General features: G+C 51.4%; 1 protein-coding gene across 4 annotated transcripts in view; it reads right to left on the bottom strand.

The window, feature by feature from the left end:
• Positions 1-14,836, bottom strand: part of MYH10 (myosin heavy chain 10) — a 190,592-nt gene that overhangs the window by 31,548 nt on the left and 144,208 nt on the right. For all 4 annotated transcript variants that reach the window (XM_038749864.1, XM_038749866.1, XM_038749865.1 and 1 more), the window contains 4 exons: positions 13,112-13,283; positions 4,103-4,315; positions 1,937-2,081; positions 1,634-1,840 (listed from right to left, as the gene is read on the bottom strand). In XM_038749864.1, coding sequence (XP_038605792.1) covers positions 1,634-1,840; positions 1,937-2,081; positions 4,103-4,315; positions 13,112-13,283 — 737 coding nt within the window. The remainder of the gene's footprint in view (positions 1-1,633; positions 1,841-1,936; positions 2,082-4,102; positions 4,316-13,111; positions 13,284-14,836) is intronic.

The following is a 14,836-nucleotide window of genomic DNA, read 5'->3' as shown; positions in this document are numbered from 1 at the left end:
GGTAGATATTCCCAATGGACCGTCAGACCGGATGCTCCTAGGGCAGGGATCGTGTCTACTCTCCTGAGCTTCCAGCACAGTGCTGCGCTCGCAGTCGGTCACCGAGGGGCCGACGGCCCGAGGGCGGGGATCGCTCCTACGCACTTCATCACGCTTCCCCGAGCGCTCGCTCCAGTGCTTGGCACACGGTAGATATTCCCGCTTAAACTGACAGACTGGAAGCTCCTTGAGGGCGGGACTAGCGCCTGCCATCTTAGCCGTGCTCTCCCGAGCGCTCAGTACGGCGCTCAGCCCACAGCAGACGCTTGGTAAATATCACCCACGGCTTCAACTATCATCTCTACGCTGATGACCCCCAGATCTCCATCTCTGCCCCTCCTCTCTCCCCCTCCCTCCAGGCTCACATCTCCTCCTGCCTTCAGGACATCTCCACCTGGATGTCTGCCCGCCACCTCAAACTCAACATGTCCAAGACTGAACTCCTTGTCTTCCCTCCCAAACCCTGCCCTCTCCCTGACTTTCCCATCACCGTTGACGGCACTACCATCCTTCTTGTCTCACAAGCCCGCAACCTCGGCGTCATCCTCGACTCCGCTCTCTCGTTCACCCCTCACATCCAAGCCGTCACCAAAACCTGCCGGTGTCAGCTCCGCAACATCGCCAAGATCCGCCCTTTCCTCTCCATCCAAACCGCGACCCTGCTCGTTCAAGCTCTCCTCCTATCCCGTCTGGACTACTGTATCAGCCTCCTCTCCGATTTCCCATCCTCGTGTCTCTCCCCACTTCAATCCATACTTCACGCCGCTGCCCGGATTGTCTTTGTCCAGAAACGCTCTGGGCACGTTGCTCCCCTCCTCAGACATCTCCAGTGGCTCCCAATCAATCTGCGCATCAGGCAGAAACTCCTCACCCTCGACTTCAAGGCTGTCCATCCCCTCGCCCCCTCCTGCGCCTGCCACCTTGGCCGTGCTCTCCGGGGCGCTCGGTACGGCGCTCAGCCCACAGCAGACGCTCGGTAAATATCACCGAGGGGCCGCACGTTCCTCGAAGGCAAGGATCCTGTCCGTCTACTGACTCTCCCCCTTCTAGACCGTGAGCCCGCTGTCGGGTAGGGACCGTCCCTATCTGTTGCCGACTTGGACTTCCCAAGCGGTTACTGCACACAGTAGGCGCTCAATAAAAATGAACGAATGAGAGCTCACCTCCTCCAGGAGGCCTTCCCACACTCAGCCCCTTCCTTCCTCTCCCCCTCGCCCCCCTCTCCATCCCCCCACCTTACCTCCTCCCCTTCCCCACAGCACCTGTATATATGGATATATGTTTGTACATATCTATTACTCTATTTATCTTACTTGTACCTATCTATTCCGTTTTATTTTGTTAGTATGTTTGGTCTTGTTCTCTGTCTCCCCCTTTTAGACTGTGAGCCCGCTGTTGGGTAGGGATGTTGCCAACTTGTATTACCCAAGCGCTTAGTCCAGTGCTCTGCACACAGTAAGCGCTCCATAAATACGATTGATTGATTGATTGATCGATTGAATGAGCCCGGTGGCGCTTCCCCGAGCGCTCGGCCGACCTTCCCGACGGCCCGGGATCGCGCCCACCCACCCCGCGCCCCGGCGTCCCGGCTCACCTGCAGCTTGTCGGCCTTCTCGGCCAGCTGGGTGCGGGCCCGGTCCCCGTCCATGACCTTGGCGTGCAGCTCCTGGACCTGGGCGTCCAGTTTCTTCCTCTTGTGCTCCGACTCGGCTCTGACCTGCTGCAGGACCTTGACCTCGCAGGCCAGCTCCTTGTTGTCCGTCTCCAGGCCCTGCTTGTTCTTCTCCAGGTTGATCTTGAACTGGCCGGGGGGCGGGGGGGGGCCGCCGTGAGCGCGGGCCGCCCGCCCGGTCGCCCGGCCGCCCGCCCCGGAGACCCCGGGGGTCCCGCCGCTCACCCGCTTGGCCTGCTCCAGCTGCTCCGACAGCTCCTCCAGGACGGTGGCGTGCCTCTGGCGGATGTCCTGCACCTGGGCCTCGTGGTTCTTGGTCTCCTCCTCCATGGCCTTCTTCAGCTCCGCCACCTCCTGCTCCCGCTTGCTCCTGCGGGCGAGGGCGGGCCGCGCCGCCGTCAGGGGCGGCGGCTCGGCGGCCCCTTCACCCCATCACCGGCGCTCGGACTCAATCCCTCGTATTTACTGAGCGCTCACCGTGTGCAGGGCACCGGACTAAGCGCTTGGGAAGTCCAAGTGGGCGACATCTAGAGACGGTGGGCTCACAGTCTAGAACAGTGCTTTGCTCATAGTAAGCGCTCAATAAATGCCATTATTATTATTATTATTCTCTGGACCTCAGTTCCCTCCTCTGTAAAAGGGGGATGAAGACTGAGCCATCCGTGGGACAGCCCCATCACCTTGTAACCTCCCCAGCGCTTAGAACAGCGCTTTGCACATAGTAAGTGCTCAATAAATGCCATTATTATTATTCTTCTCTGGGCCTCAGTTCCCTCCTCTGTCAAAGGGAGATGAAGACTGAGCCCTCCATGGGACAACCCCATCACCTTGTAACCTCCCCAGCGCTTAGAACAGTGCTTTGCACATAGTAAGCGCTCAATAAATGCCATTATTATTATTATTATTATTATTCTCTGGCCTCAGTTCCCTCCTCTGTAAAAGGAGGATGAAGACTGAGCCCTCTGTGGGACAACCCCATCCCCTTGTAACCTCCCCAGCGCTTAGAACAGCGCTTTGCACCTAGTAAGCACTTAATAAATGCAATCATCATCATTATTATTATTATTCTCTGGACCTCAGTTCCCTCCTCCGTAAAAGGGAGATGAAGACTGAGCCCTCCATGGGACAACCCCATCACCTTGTAACCTCCCCAGCGCTTAGAACAGTGCTTTGCACATAGTAAGCGCTCAATAAATGCCATTATTATTATTATTATTCTCTGGGCCTCAGTTCCCTCCTCTGTAAAAGCAGGATGAAGACTGAGCCCTCTGTGGGACAACCCCATCCCCTTGTAACCTCCCCAGCGCTTAGAACAGTGCTTTGCACATAGTAAGCACTTAATAAATGCCTTTATTATTATTAGGGCAAGTCACTTCATTTCTCTGGGCCTCAGTTCCCTCATCTGGAAAATGGGGATTAAGACTGTAGCCCCCCATGGGACAACCCGATCACCTTGTAACCTCCCCAGAGCTTAGAACAGTGCTTTGCACAGAGTAAGCGCTTAATAAATGCCATCCTCAATGGAAAGAGCACAGGTTTGGGCATCAGAGGTCATGGGTTCAAATCCTGGCTCCGCCAGTTGCCAGCTGTATGACTTTGGGCAAGTCACTTCACTTCTCTGGGCCTCAGTTCCCTCATCTGTAAAATGGGGATGAAGACTGTGAGCCCCCCATGGGACAACCTGATCACCTTGTAACCTCCCCAGCGCTTAGAACAGTGCTTTGCACATAGTAAGCGCTTAATAAATGCCATCATTATTACTATTATTCTCTGGGCCTCAGTTCCCTCATCTGTAAAATGGGGATGAAGACTGTGAGCCCCCCATGGGACAACCTGATCACCTTGTAACCTCCCCAGCGCTTAGACCAGTGCTTTGCACATAGTAAGCGCTTAATAAATGCCATTACCATTATTATTCTTCTTCTCTGGGCCTCAGTTCCCTCATCTGTAAAATGGGGACGAAGACCGCGAGCCCCCTGTGGGACAACCTGATCACCTTGTAACCTCCCCAGCGCTTACAACAGTGCTTTGCACATAGTAAGCGCTTAATAAATGCCATCATCATTATTATTATTATTCTTCTCTGGGCCTCAGTCCCCTCATCTGTAAAATGGGGATGAAGACCGCGAGCCCCCCGTGGGACAACCTGATCACCCTGTAACCTCCCCAGCGCTTAGAACAGTGCTTTGCACATAGTAAGCGCTTAATAAATGCCATCATTATTCTTCTTCTCTGGGCCTCAGTTCCCTCATCTGTCAAATGGGGATGAAGACCGCGTGGGACAACCCGATCACCTTGTAACCTCCCCAGCGCTTAGAGCAGTGCCTTGCACGTAGTAAGCGCCACTATTATTGTTGTTAGGGGGGCGGACGGGGAGGGGGGGGGGCTCGCCTGAGCTCCTGCTGGGCGGCCGTGGTGTCCAGCGTGTCCTCCAGCTCCGTCTTGAGCGCCTCCAGCTCCTCGCTCAGGTCGCGCTTCTGCTTGTCGGCCTTGTTGCGGGCGGCCTTCTCGGCCTCCAGGTCCTCCTGCAGTTCGGCCATCTGGGCCTGCAGCTCGCGCACGGCCTTCAGGGCGTTGTTTTTGTGCAGGAACTCGTCGTCCCCCCTGCCGGACCCCAAGGCCAGGGGCAGACATGGGGGAGACGACGGTCAGAGATGGGGGAGACGGGCCCGGCCCCCCTCGGACGACGCCTCGCAGCGCCCCGGATCCCGGGGCCCTCCGCCCCGGAACAACGCTACCGGCGAAGCGCTGACTGGCTGCCCGGCGTTGTTCCGGGCGCTGAGATCACCCATCAATCAATTGATCGATCAACCGTACTGACTGAGCGCTTCCTGTGGGCAGAGCACTGGACTAAGCGCTTGGGAAGTCCAAGTTGGCAACAGATAGAGACGGTCCCTACCCACAGGCTAGAAGGGGGGGGACGGACAACAGAACCAAACATCAGGTTGGACTCAGTCCATGAGGGCAGGGGCACTTAGTACAGTGCCCTGGACGCAGGAAGCGCTCAACAAATACGGCTGAGCGAACCATCAGTCGGTCGGCCTCAATAAATACCGCTGAGCGAACCATCAGTCGGCTATCAAGCGCTATTTGTTGAGCGCTTACCATGGGCAGGGCACTCTACTAAGTGCGCTTGGGAGACGAGAGTATAACAATATACGAGACACATTCCCTGTCCCCAACGGGCTTACACAGTCATCATATCTGTTGGACTCCCCCAAGCGCTTAGTACAGTGCCCTGCACATGGTAAACGCTCAATGGATAACACCGATCGATCGATTGCATCCCGCCTCCGCCTGTATATGTTTGTACATATTTATTACTCTATTTATTTTACTTGTACATAACTATTTTATTTATTTTATTTTGTTAGTATGTTTGGTTTTGTTCTCTGTCTTCCCCTTTTAGACTGTGAGCCCACTGTTGGGTAGGGACTGTCTCTATATGTTGCCAATTTGTACTTCCCAATCGCTTAGTACAGTGCTCTGCACATAGTAAGCGCTCAATAAATACGATTGATGATGATGATGTCTGCTGTGTGACCCTGGGCAAGTCACTTCACTTCTTTGTGCCTCAGTTACCTCATCTGTGAAACGGAGATTGAGGCCGTGAGCCCCATGCGGGGCAGGGGCTGGGTCCAACCCGATTTTCCAGTGCTTGGAACAGTGCTTGGCACATAGTAAGTGCTTAACAAATACCAACATTAGTATCTACTGGACTCTTCAAAGCACTTAGTACGGTCCCCCACACACAGTAAGCACTCAAAAACTACCAATAGTGTCTACGAGACTCTTCCAGGTGCTTAGTACAGCGGCCCGCACCCTAAAAGCACTCAATAAATACTGCTGATGGATCGATCGATCGTCTACTAGACGCTTCCAGGTGCTTAGTACAGTGCCCTGCACCCAGGAAGCGCTCAATACGGCTGAGCAAACCATCAGTTGGTCGGCCTCAATAAATACCACTGAGCGAACCATCAGTCGGCTATCAAGCGCTACTCACTGAGCGCTTACCGTGGGCAGAGCACTCTACTAAGCGCTTGGGAGACGAAAGTATAACAATATACGAGACACAATCCCTGTCCCCAATGAGCTTACACAGTCATCTTATCTGTTGGACTCCCCCAAGCGCTTAGTACAGTGCCCTGCACACGGTAAACGCTCAATGGATAACACCGATTGACCGATTGCATCCCGCCTCCGCCACTTGTCTGCTGTGTGACCCTGGGCAAGTCACTTCACTTCTCTGTGCCTCAGTTACCACATCTGTAAAATGGAGATTGAGGCTGTGAGTCCCATGCAGGGCAGGGACTGTGTCCAACCCGATTTTCCAGCGCTTAGAACAGTGCTTGGCACATAGTAAGCGCTTAACAAATACCAACATTAGTATCTACTGGACTCTTCAAAGCACTTAGTACGGTCCCCCGCACATGGTAAGCACTCAAAAACTATCGATAGTGTCTACGAGACTCTTCCAGGTGCTTAGTACAGCATCCCACACCCTAAAAGCACTCAATAAATACTGCTGATCTATCGGTCGTGTCTACTAGACTCTTCCAGGTGCTTAGTACAGTGCCCCGCACCCTGAAGGCACTCAATAAATACTGCTGATCTATTGGTTGTGTCTACTAGACTCTTCCAGGAGCTTAGTACAGTGCTCCGCACCCTGAAGGCACTCAATAAATACTGCTGATCGATCGATCACGTCTACTAGACTCTTCCAGGTGCTTAATACAGTGCCCTGCACCCCGAAGGCACTCAATAAGTACCACTGATCAACCGATCATTTCCATTAGCTCTACTGGACTCTCCCAAGCACACAGCACCCCAGGGAAGTGCTCAATAAAGCGCTTCGATTGGTGACTTTGGACAATAACTATCTGTCCCACCCTCAGGCCCACAACATTTTACGTCTATACCTATAAACTCTATTTTAGAAATGACTTATTTATTCATACTAATGTCTACGCTGTCAGCTGGTAACCGGCAGGGAACCTGTCTGCTCATTCTGTTGGAGTCTCCCAAGCGCTTAGTACAGTGCTTTGCACACAGTAAGTGCTCAATAAATACAATTGGCTGGAATATCATTGATCCACAGACTGTCAGCTCATGGTGGGCAGCAAATGTGTCCTCTCCCAAGCGCTCGATACAGTGCTTCGCACACAGTAAGTGCTCAATAAATACAATTGGCTTGAATATCACTGATATGTAGACTGTCAGCTTGTGTTGGGCAGGGAATGTGTCCTCTCCTGAGCGCTCGGGACAGTGCTTCGCACACAGTAAGTGCTCAATAAATACAATTGGCTTGAATATCATTGATATGTAGACTGTCAGCTTGTGGTGGGTGGGGAATGTGTCCTCTCCCGAGCGCTTGATACAGTGCTTTGCACACAGTAAGTGCTCAATAACGTGTCCTCTCGTGAGCGCTCAGGACAGTGCATCGCACACAGTAAGTGCTCAATAAATACAATTGGCTGGAATATCATTGATCCGTAGACTGTCAGCTCGTGGTGGGCAGCGAATGTGTCCTCTCCCGAGAGCTCGGGACAGTGCTTCGCACACAGTAAGTGCTCAATAATGTGTCCTCTCGTGAGCGCTCGGAACAGTGCTTCGCACACCGTAAGTGCTCAATAAATACAATTGGCTTGAATATCATTGATCCGTAGACTGTCAGCTCGGGGCGGGCAGCGAATGTGTCCTCTCCCAAGCGCTCGATACAGTGCTTCACACACAGTAAGTGCTCAATAAATACAATTGGCTTGAATATCATTGATATGTAGACTGTCAGCTTGTGTTGGGCGGGGAATGTGTCCTCTCCTGAGCGCTCGGGACAGTGCTTCGCACACAGTAAGTGCTCAATAAATACAATTGGCTTGAATATCATTGATATGTAGACTGTCAGCTTGTGGTGGGTGGGGAATGTGTCCTCTCCCGAGCGCTTGATACAGTGCTTTGCACACAGTAAGTGCTCAATAACGTGTCCTCTCGTGAGCGCTCGGGACAGTGCATCGCACACAGTAAGTGCTCAATAAATACAATTGGCTGGAATATCATTGATCCGTAGACTGTCAGCTCGTGGTGGGCAGCGAATGTGTCCTCTCCCGAGAGCTCGGGACAGTGCTTCGCACACAGTAAGTGCTCAATAATGTGTCCTCTCGTGAGCGCTCGGAACAGTGCTTCGCACACCGTAAGTGCTCAATAAATACAATTGGCTTGAATATCATTGATCCGTAGACTGTCAGCTCGGGGCGGGCAGCGAATGTGTCCTCTCCCAAGCGCTCGATACAGTGCTTCGCACACAGTAAGTGCTCAATAAATACAATTGGCTTGAATATCACTGATATGTAGACTGTCAGCTTGTGTTGGGCGGGGAATGTGTCCTCTCCTGAGCGCTCGGGACAGTGCTTCGCACACAGTAAGTGCTCAATAAATACAATTGGCTTGAATATCATTGATATGTAGACTGTCAGCTTGTGGTGGGTGGGGAATATGTCCTCTCCCGAGCGCTTGATACAGTGGTTTGCACACAGTAAGTGCTCAATAACGTGTCCTCTCGTGAGCGCTCGGGACAGTGCATCGCACACAGTAAGTGCTCAATAAATACAATTGGATGGAATATCATTGATCCGTAGACTGTCAGCTCGTGGTGGGCAGCGAATGTGTCCTCTCCCGAGAGCTCGGGACAGTGCTTCGCACACAGTAAGTGCTCAATAATGTGTCCTCTCGTGAGCGCTCGGAACAGTGCTTCGCACACCGTAAGTGCTCAATAAATACAATTGGCTTGAATATCATTGATCCGTAGACTGTCAGCTCGGGGCGGGCAGCGAATGTGTCCTCTCCCAAGCGCTCGATACAGTGCTTCACACACAGTAAGTGCTCAATAAATACAATTGGCTTGAATATCATTGATATGTAGACTGTCAGCTTGTGTTGGGCGGGGAATGTGTCCTCTCCTGAGCGCTCGGGACAGTGCTTCGCACACAGTAAGTGCTCAATAAATACAATTGGCTTGAATATCATTGATATGTAGACTGTCAGCTTGTGGTGGGTGGGGAATGTGTCCTCTCCCGAGCGCTTGATACAGTGCTTTGCACACAGTAAGTGCTCAATAACGTGTCCTCTCGTGAGCGCTCGGGACAGTGCATCGCACACAGTAAGTGCTCAATAAATACAATTGGCTGGAATATCATTGATCCATAGACTGTCAGCTCGTGGTGGGCAGCGAATGTGTCCTCTCCCGAGAGCTCGGGACAGTGCTTCGCACACAGTAAGTGCTCAATAATGTGTCCTCTTGTGAGCGCTCGGAACAGTGCTTCGCACACTGTAAGTGCTCAATAAATACAACTGGCTTGAATATCATTGATCTGTAGACTGTCAGCTCGGGGCGGGCAGCGAATGTGTCCTCTCCCGAGCGCTTGGGACAGTGCTTCGCACACAGTAAGTGCTCAATAAATACAATTGGCTTGAATATCATTGATATGTAGACTGTCAGCTTGTGGTGGGCGGGGAATGTGTCCTCTCCTGAGCGCTCGGGACAGTGCTTCGCACACAGTAAGTGCTCAATAAATACAATTGGCTTGAATATCATTGATATGTAGACTGTCAGCTTGTGGTGGGTGGGGAATATGTCCTCTCCCGAGCGCTTGATACAGTGGTTTGCACACAGTAAGTGCTCAATAACGTGTCCTCTCGTGAGCGCTCGGGACAGTGCATCGCACACAGTAAGTGCTCAATAAATACAATTGGATGGAATATCATTGATCCGTAGACTGTCAGCTCGTGGTGGGCAGCGAATGTGTCCTCTCCCGAGAGCTCGGGACAGTGCTTCGCACACAGTAAGTGCTCAATAATGTGTCCTCTCGTGAGCGCTCGGAACAGTGCTTCGCACACCGTAAGTGCTCAATAAATACAATTGGCTTGAATATCATTGATCCGTAGACTGTCAGCTCGGGGCGGGCAGCGAATGTGTCCTCTCCCAAGCGCTCGATACAGTGCTTCACACACAGTAAGTGCTCAATAAATACAATTGGCTTGAATATCATTGATATGTAGACTGTCAGCTTGTGTTGGGCGGGGAATGTGTCCTCTCCTGAGCGCTCGGGACAGTGCTTCGCACACAGTAAGTGCTCAATAAATACAATTGGCTTGAATATCATTGATATGTAGACTGTCAGCTTGTGGTGGGTGGGGAATGTGTCCTCTCCCGAGCGCTTGATACAGTGCTTTGCACACAGTAAGTGCTCAATAACGTGTCCTCTCGTGAGCGCTCGGGACAGTGCATCGCACACAGTAAGTGCTCAATAAATACAATTGGCTGGAATATCATTGATCCATAGACTGTCAGCTCGTGGTGGGCAGCGAATGTGTCCTCTCCCGAGAGCTCGGGACAGTGCTTCGCACACAGTAAGTGCTCAATAATGTGTCCTCTTGTGAGCGCTTGGAACAGTGCTTCGCACACAGTAAGTGCTCAATAAATACAACTGGCTTGAATATCATTGATCTGTAGACTGTCAGCTCGGGGCGGGCAGCGAATGTGTCCTCTCCCGAGCGCTTGGGACAGTGCTTCGCACACAGTAAGTGCTCAATAAATACAATTGGCTTGAATATCATTGATATGTAGACTGTCAGCTTGTGGTGGGCGGGGTATGTGTCCTCTCCCGAGTGCTTGATACAGTGCTTTGCACACAGTAAGTGCTCAATAACGTGTCCTCTCGTGAGTGCTTGGGACAGTGCTATGCACACAGTAAGTGCTCAATAAATACAATTGGCTTGAATATCATTGATATGTAGACTGTCAGCTCGTGGTGGGCAGGGAATGTGTCCTCTCCCGAGCGCTCTGGACAGTGCTTCGCACACAGTAAGTGCTCAATAAATACAGTTGGCTTGAATATCATAGATATGTAGACTGTCAGCTCGGGGTGGGCAACGAATGTGTCCTCCCCCGAGCGCTTGGGACAGTGCTTCGCACACAGTAAGTGCTCAATAAATACAATTGGCTTGAATATCATTGATATGTAGACTGTCAGCTTGTGGTGGGCGGGGAATGTGTCCTCTCCCAAAGCGCTCGATACAGTGCTTCGCACACAGTAAGTGCTCAATAATGTGTCCTCTCGTGAGCGCTCGGGACAGTACATCGCACACAGTAAGTGCTCAATAAATACAATTGGCTTGAATATCATTGATATGTAGACTGTCAGCTCGTGGTGGGCAGCGAATGTGTCCTCTCCCGAGCGCTCGGGACAGTGCTTCGCACACAGTAAGTGCTCAATAAATACAAATGGCTTGAATATCATTGATATGTAGACTGTCAGCTCGTGGTGGGCAACGAATGTGTCCTCCCCCGAGCGCTTGGGACAGTGCTTCGCACACAGTAAGTGCTCAATAAATACAATTGGCTTGAATATCATTGATATGTAGACTGTCAGCTTGTGGTGGGCGGGGTATGTGTCCTCTCCCGAGTGCTTGATACAGTGCTTTGCACACAGTAAGTGCTCAATAACGTGTCCTCTCGTGAGTGCTCGGGACAGTGCTATGCACACAGTAAGTGCTCAATAAATACAATTGGCTTGAATATCATTGATATGTAGACTGTCAGCTCGTGGTGGGCAGGGAATGTGTCCTCTCCCGAGCGCTCTGGACAGTGCTTCGCACACAGTAAGTGCTCAATAAATACAGTTGGCTTGAATATCATAGATATGTAGACTGTCAGCTCGGGGTGGGCAGGGAATGTGTCCTCTCCCGAGCGCTCGGTACAGTGCTTCGCACACAGTAAGCACTCAATAAATACAAACGGCTTGAAGAGCATTGATCGGTAGACTGTCAGCTTGTGGTGGGCGGGGAATGTGTCCTCTCCCGAGCGCTCGGGACAGTGCTTCGCACACAGTAAGTCCTCAATAATGTGTCCTCTTGTGAGCGCTCGGCACAGTGCTTCGCACACAGTAAGTGCTCAATAAATACAATTGGCTTGAATATTATTGATCTGTAGACTGTCAGATGGTGGTGGGCAGGGAATGTGTCCTCTCCCGAGCGCAGTGCTTCGCACACAGTAAGTGCTCAATAAATACAACTGGCTTGAATATCATTGATCCGTAGACTGTCAGCTCGGGGCGGGCGGGGAATGTGTCCTCTCCCGAGCGCTCGGGACAGTGCTTCGCACACAGTAAGCGCTCAATAAATACCAACAGCTTGAATAGCACTGATCCGTAGACTGTCAGCTCGTGGTGGGCAGCGAATGTGTCCTCTCCCGAGCGCTCGGGACAGTGCTTCGCACACAGTAAGTCCTCAATAATGTGTCCTCTCGTGAGCGCTCGGGACAGTGCTTCGCACACAGTAAGTGCTCAATAAATACAAATGGCTTGAATATCATTGATATGTAGACTGTCAGCTTGTGGTGGGCGGGGAATGTGTCCTCTCCCGAGTGCTTGATACAGTGCTTTGCACACAGTAAGTGCTCAATAACGTGTCCTCTCGTGAGCGCTTGGGACAGTGCTATGCACACAGTAAGTGCTCAATAAATACAATTGGCTTGAATATCATTGATATGTAGACCGTCAGCTCGTGGTGGGCGGGGAATGTGTCCTCTCCCGAGCGCTCGGGACAGTGCTTTGCACACAGTAAGTGCTCAATAATGTGTCCTCTCGTGAGCACTCGGGCTTCGCACACCGTAAGTGCTCAATAAATACAATTGGCTTGAATATCATTGATCCGTAGACTGTCAGCTCGGGGTGGGCGGGGAATGTGTCCTCTCCCGAGCGCTTGGGACAGTGCTTCGCACACCATAAGTGCTCAATAAATACATTTGGCTTGAATATCATTGATATGTAGACTGTCAGCTTGTGTTGGGCAGGGAATGTGTCCTCTCCTGAGCGCTCGGGACAGTGCTTCGCACACAGTAAGTGCTCAATAAATACAATTGGCTTGAATATCATTGATATGTAGACTGTCAGCTTGTGTTGGGCGGGGAATGTGTCCTCTCCTGAGCGCTCGATACAGTGCTTCGCACACAGTAAGTGCTCAATAACGTGTCCTCTCGTGAGCGCTCGGGACAGTGCATCGCACACAGTAAGTGCTCAATAAATACAATTGGCTTGAATATCATTGATATGTAGACCGTCAGCTCGTGGTGGGCGGGGAATGTGTCCTCTCCCGAGCGCTCGGGACAGTGCTTTGCACACAGAAAGTGCTCAATAATGTGTCCTCTCGTGAGCGCTCGGGCTTCGCACACCGTAAGTGCTCAATAAATACAATTGGCTTGAATATCATTGATCCGTAGACTGTCAGCTCGGGGCGGGCGGGGAATGTGTCCTCTCCCGAGCGCTCGGGACAGTGCTTGGCACACAGGAAGCGCTCAGTAAATGCGACCGAACGGCGGGGATGGTGTCCCCGGGGGCGGCCCCCCACCTGGCCAGCGCCGCCTGCAGCTCCTCTTCCTTCTTGGCCAGCTGGACCTTGAGTTCCTCCAGCTGGGCCTGCAGCTCGGCGATCTGGTCCTGGAGGTCCGTGGTCTCGCCGTCCAGCTTCCTCTTGGCCTTCTCCAGCTCCTGGCGCGTCTTCTCTTCCTTCTTCAGGCGCTCTAGAACAACAACAGCGGCGTTTATTACGCGCTTACTACGTGCACAGCACTGTCCTAAGCGCTGGGGAGGTTACAAGTTCATTCAATCGTATTTATTGAGCGCTTACGGAGTGCAGGGCACTGGACGAAGCCAAGTTGGCAACATCTAGAGACGGTCCCTACCCAACAGGGGGCCCGCGGTCTTCATCCCCATTTTACAGATGGGGGAACTGAGGCCCAGAGAAGTGAAGTGACTGTAAAGCAGCGTGGAAGCAGCGTGGCTCAGTGGAAAGAGCCCGGGCTTTGGAGTCAGAGGTCATGGGTTCGAATCCCGGCTCCGTCACATGTCTGCTGTGTGACCTTGGGCAAGTCACTTAACTTCTCTGAGCCTCAGTTACCTCATCTGTAAAACGGGGATTAAGACTGTGAGGCCCACGTGGGACAACTTGATCACCTTGTATCCCCACCAGCGCTTAGAACAGTGCTCTGCACATAGTAAGCGCTTAACAAATGCCATTATTATCCCCTCGCCCCCCTCTCCATCCCCCCATCTTAACTCCTTCCCTTCCCCACAGCACCTGTATATATGTATACATGCTTGTACATATTTATTACTCTATTTATTTATTTATTTATTTATTTATTTTACCTGTACATATCTATTCTATTTATTTTATTTTGTTAGTATGTTTGGTTTTGTTCTCTGTCTCCCCCTTTTAGACTGTGAGCCCACTGTTGGGTAGGGACTGTCTCTATATGTTGCCAACTTGGACTTCCCAAGCGCTTAGTACAGTGCTCTGCACACTGTAAGCGCTCAATAAATACGATTGATTGATTGATTAAAGCACTGTTCTAAGTGGATAGGGACCGTCTCTCTATGTTGCCAACTTGTGCTTCCCAGGAGCTTGGTACAGTGCTCTGCACACAGTAAGCGCTCAATAAATGTGACTGATTGATTGATTGATTCCTCTCCCCCTCCTCCCTGTCCCCAAGCCTTACCTCCTTCCCCTCCCCACAACACCTGTATATATGTATAGATATTTGTACATATTTATTACTCTATTTATTTTACTTGTACATATTATTTATCTATTTATTTTATTTTGTTAACATGTTTTGTTTTGTCGTCTGTCTCCCCCTTCTAGACTGTGAGCCCACTGTTGGGTAGAGAACGTCTCTAGATGTTGCCAACTTGGACTTCCCAAGCGCTTAGTACAGTGCTCTGCACACAGTAAGCGCTCAATAAATATGACTGAATGAATGAATGGGCAGGGGTTACAAGGTGATGAGGTTGTCCCACAGGGGGCTCACAGTCTTCATCCCCATTTTCCCGATGAGGTCACTGAGGCCCAGAGAAGTGAAGTGACTCGTCCAAAGTCACCCAGCTGACAAGTGGCAGAGCTGGGATTCGAACCCATGACCTCTGACTCCAAAGCCCGGTTTTCCACTGAGCCACACTGCTCGGCTCTAATAATAATAACGGCACTTGTTAAGCACTTACTATGTGCAAAGCACTGTTCTAAGCGCTGGGGAGGTTATACGGTGATCAGGTTGTCCCATGGGGGGCTCACAAT

This window comes from Tachyglossus aculeatus, chromosome 8 (genome assembly GCF_015852505.1).
Source record: "Tachyglossus aculeatus isolate mTacAcu1 chromosome 8, mTacAcu1.pri, whole genome shotgun sequence".
In the NCBI taxonomy this organism is placed as follows: domain Eukaryota; kingdom Metazoa; phylum Chordata; class Mammalia; order Monotremata; family Tachyglossidae; genus Tachyglossus; species Tachyglossus aculeatus.
This window is presented reverse-complemented; position numbering and strand designations above follow the sequence as displayed.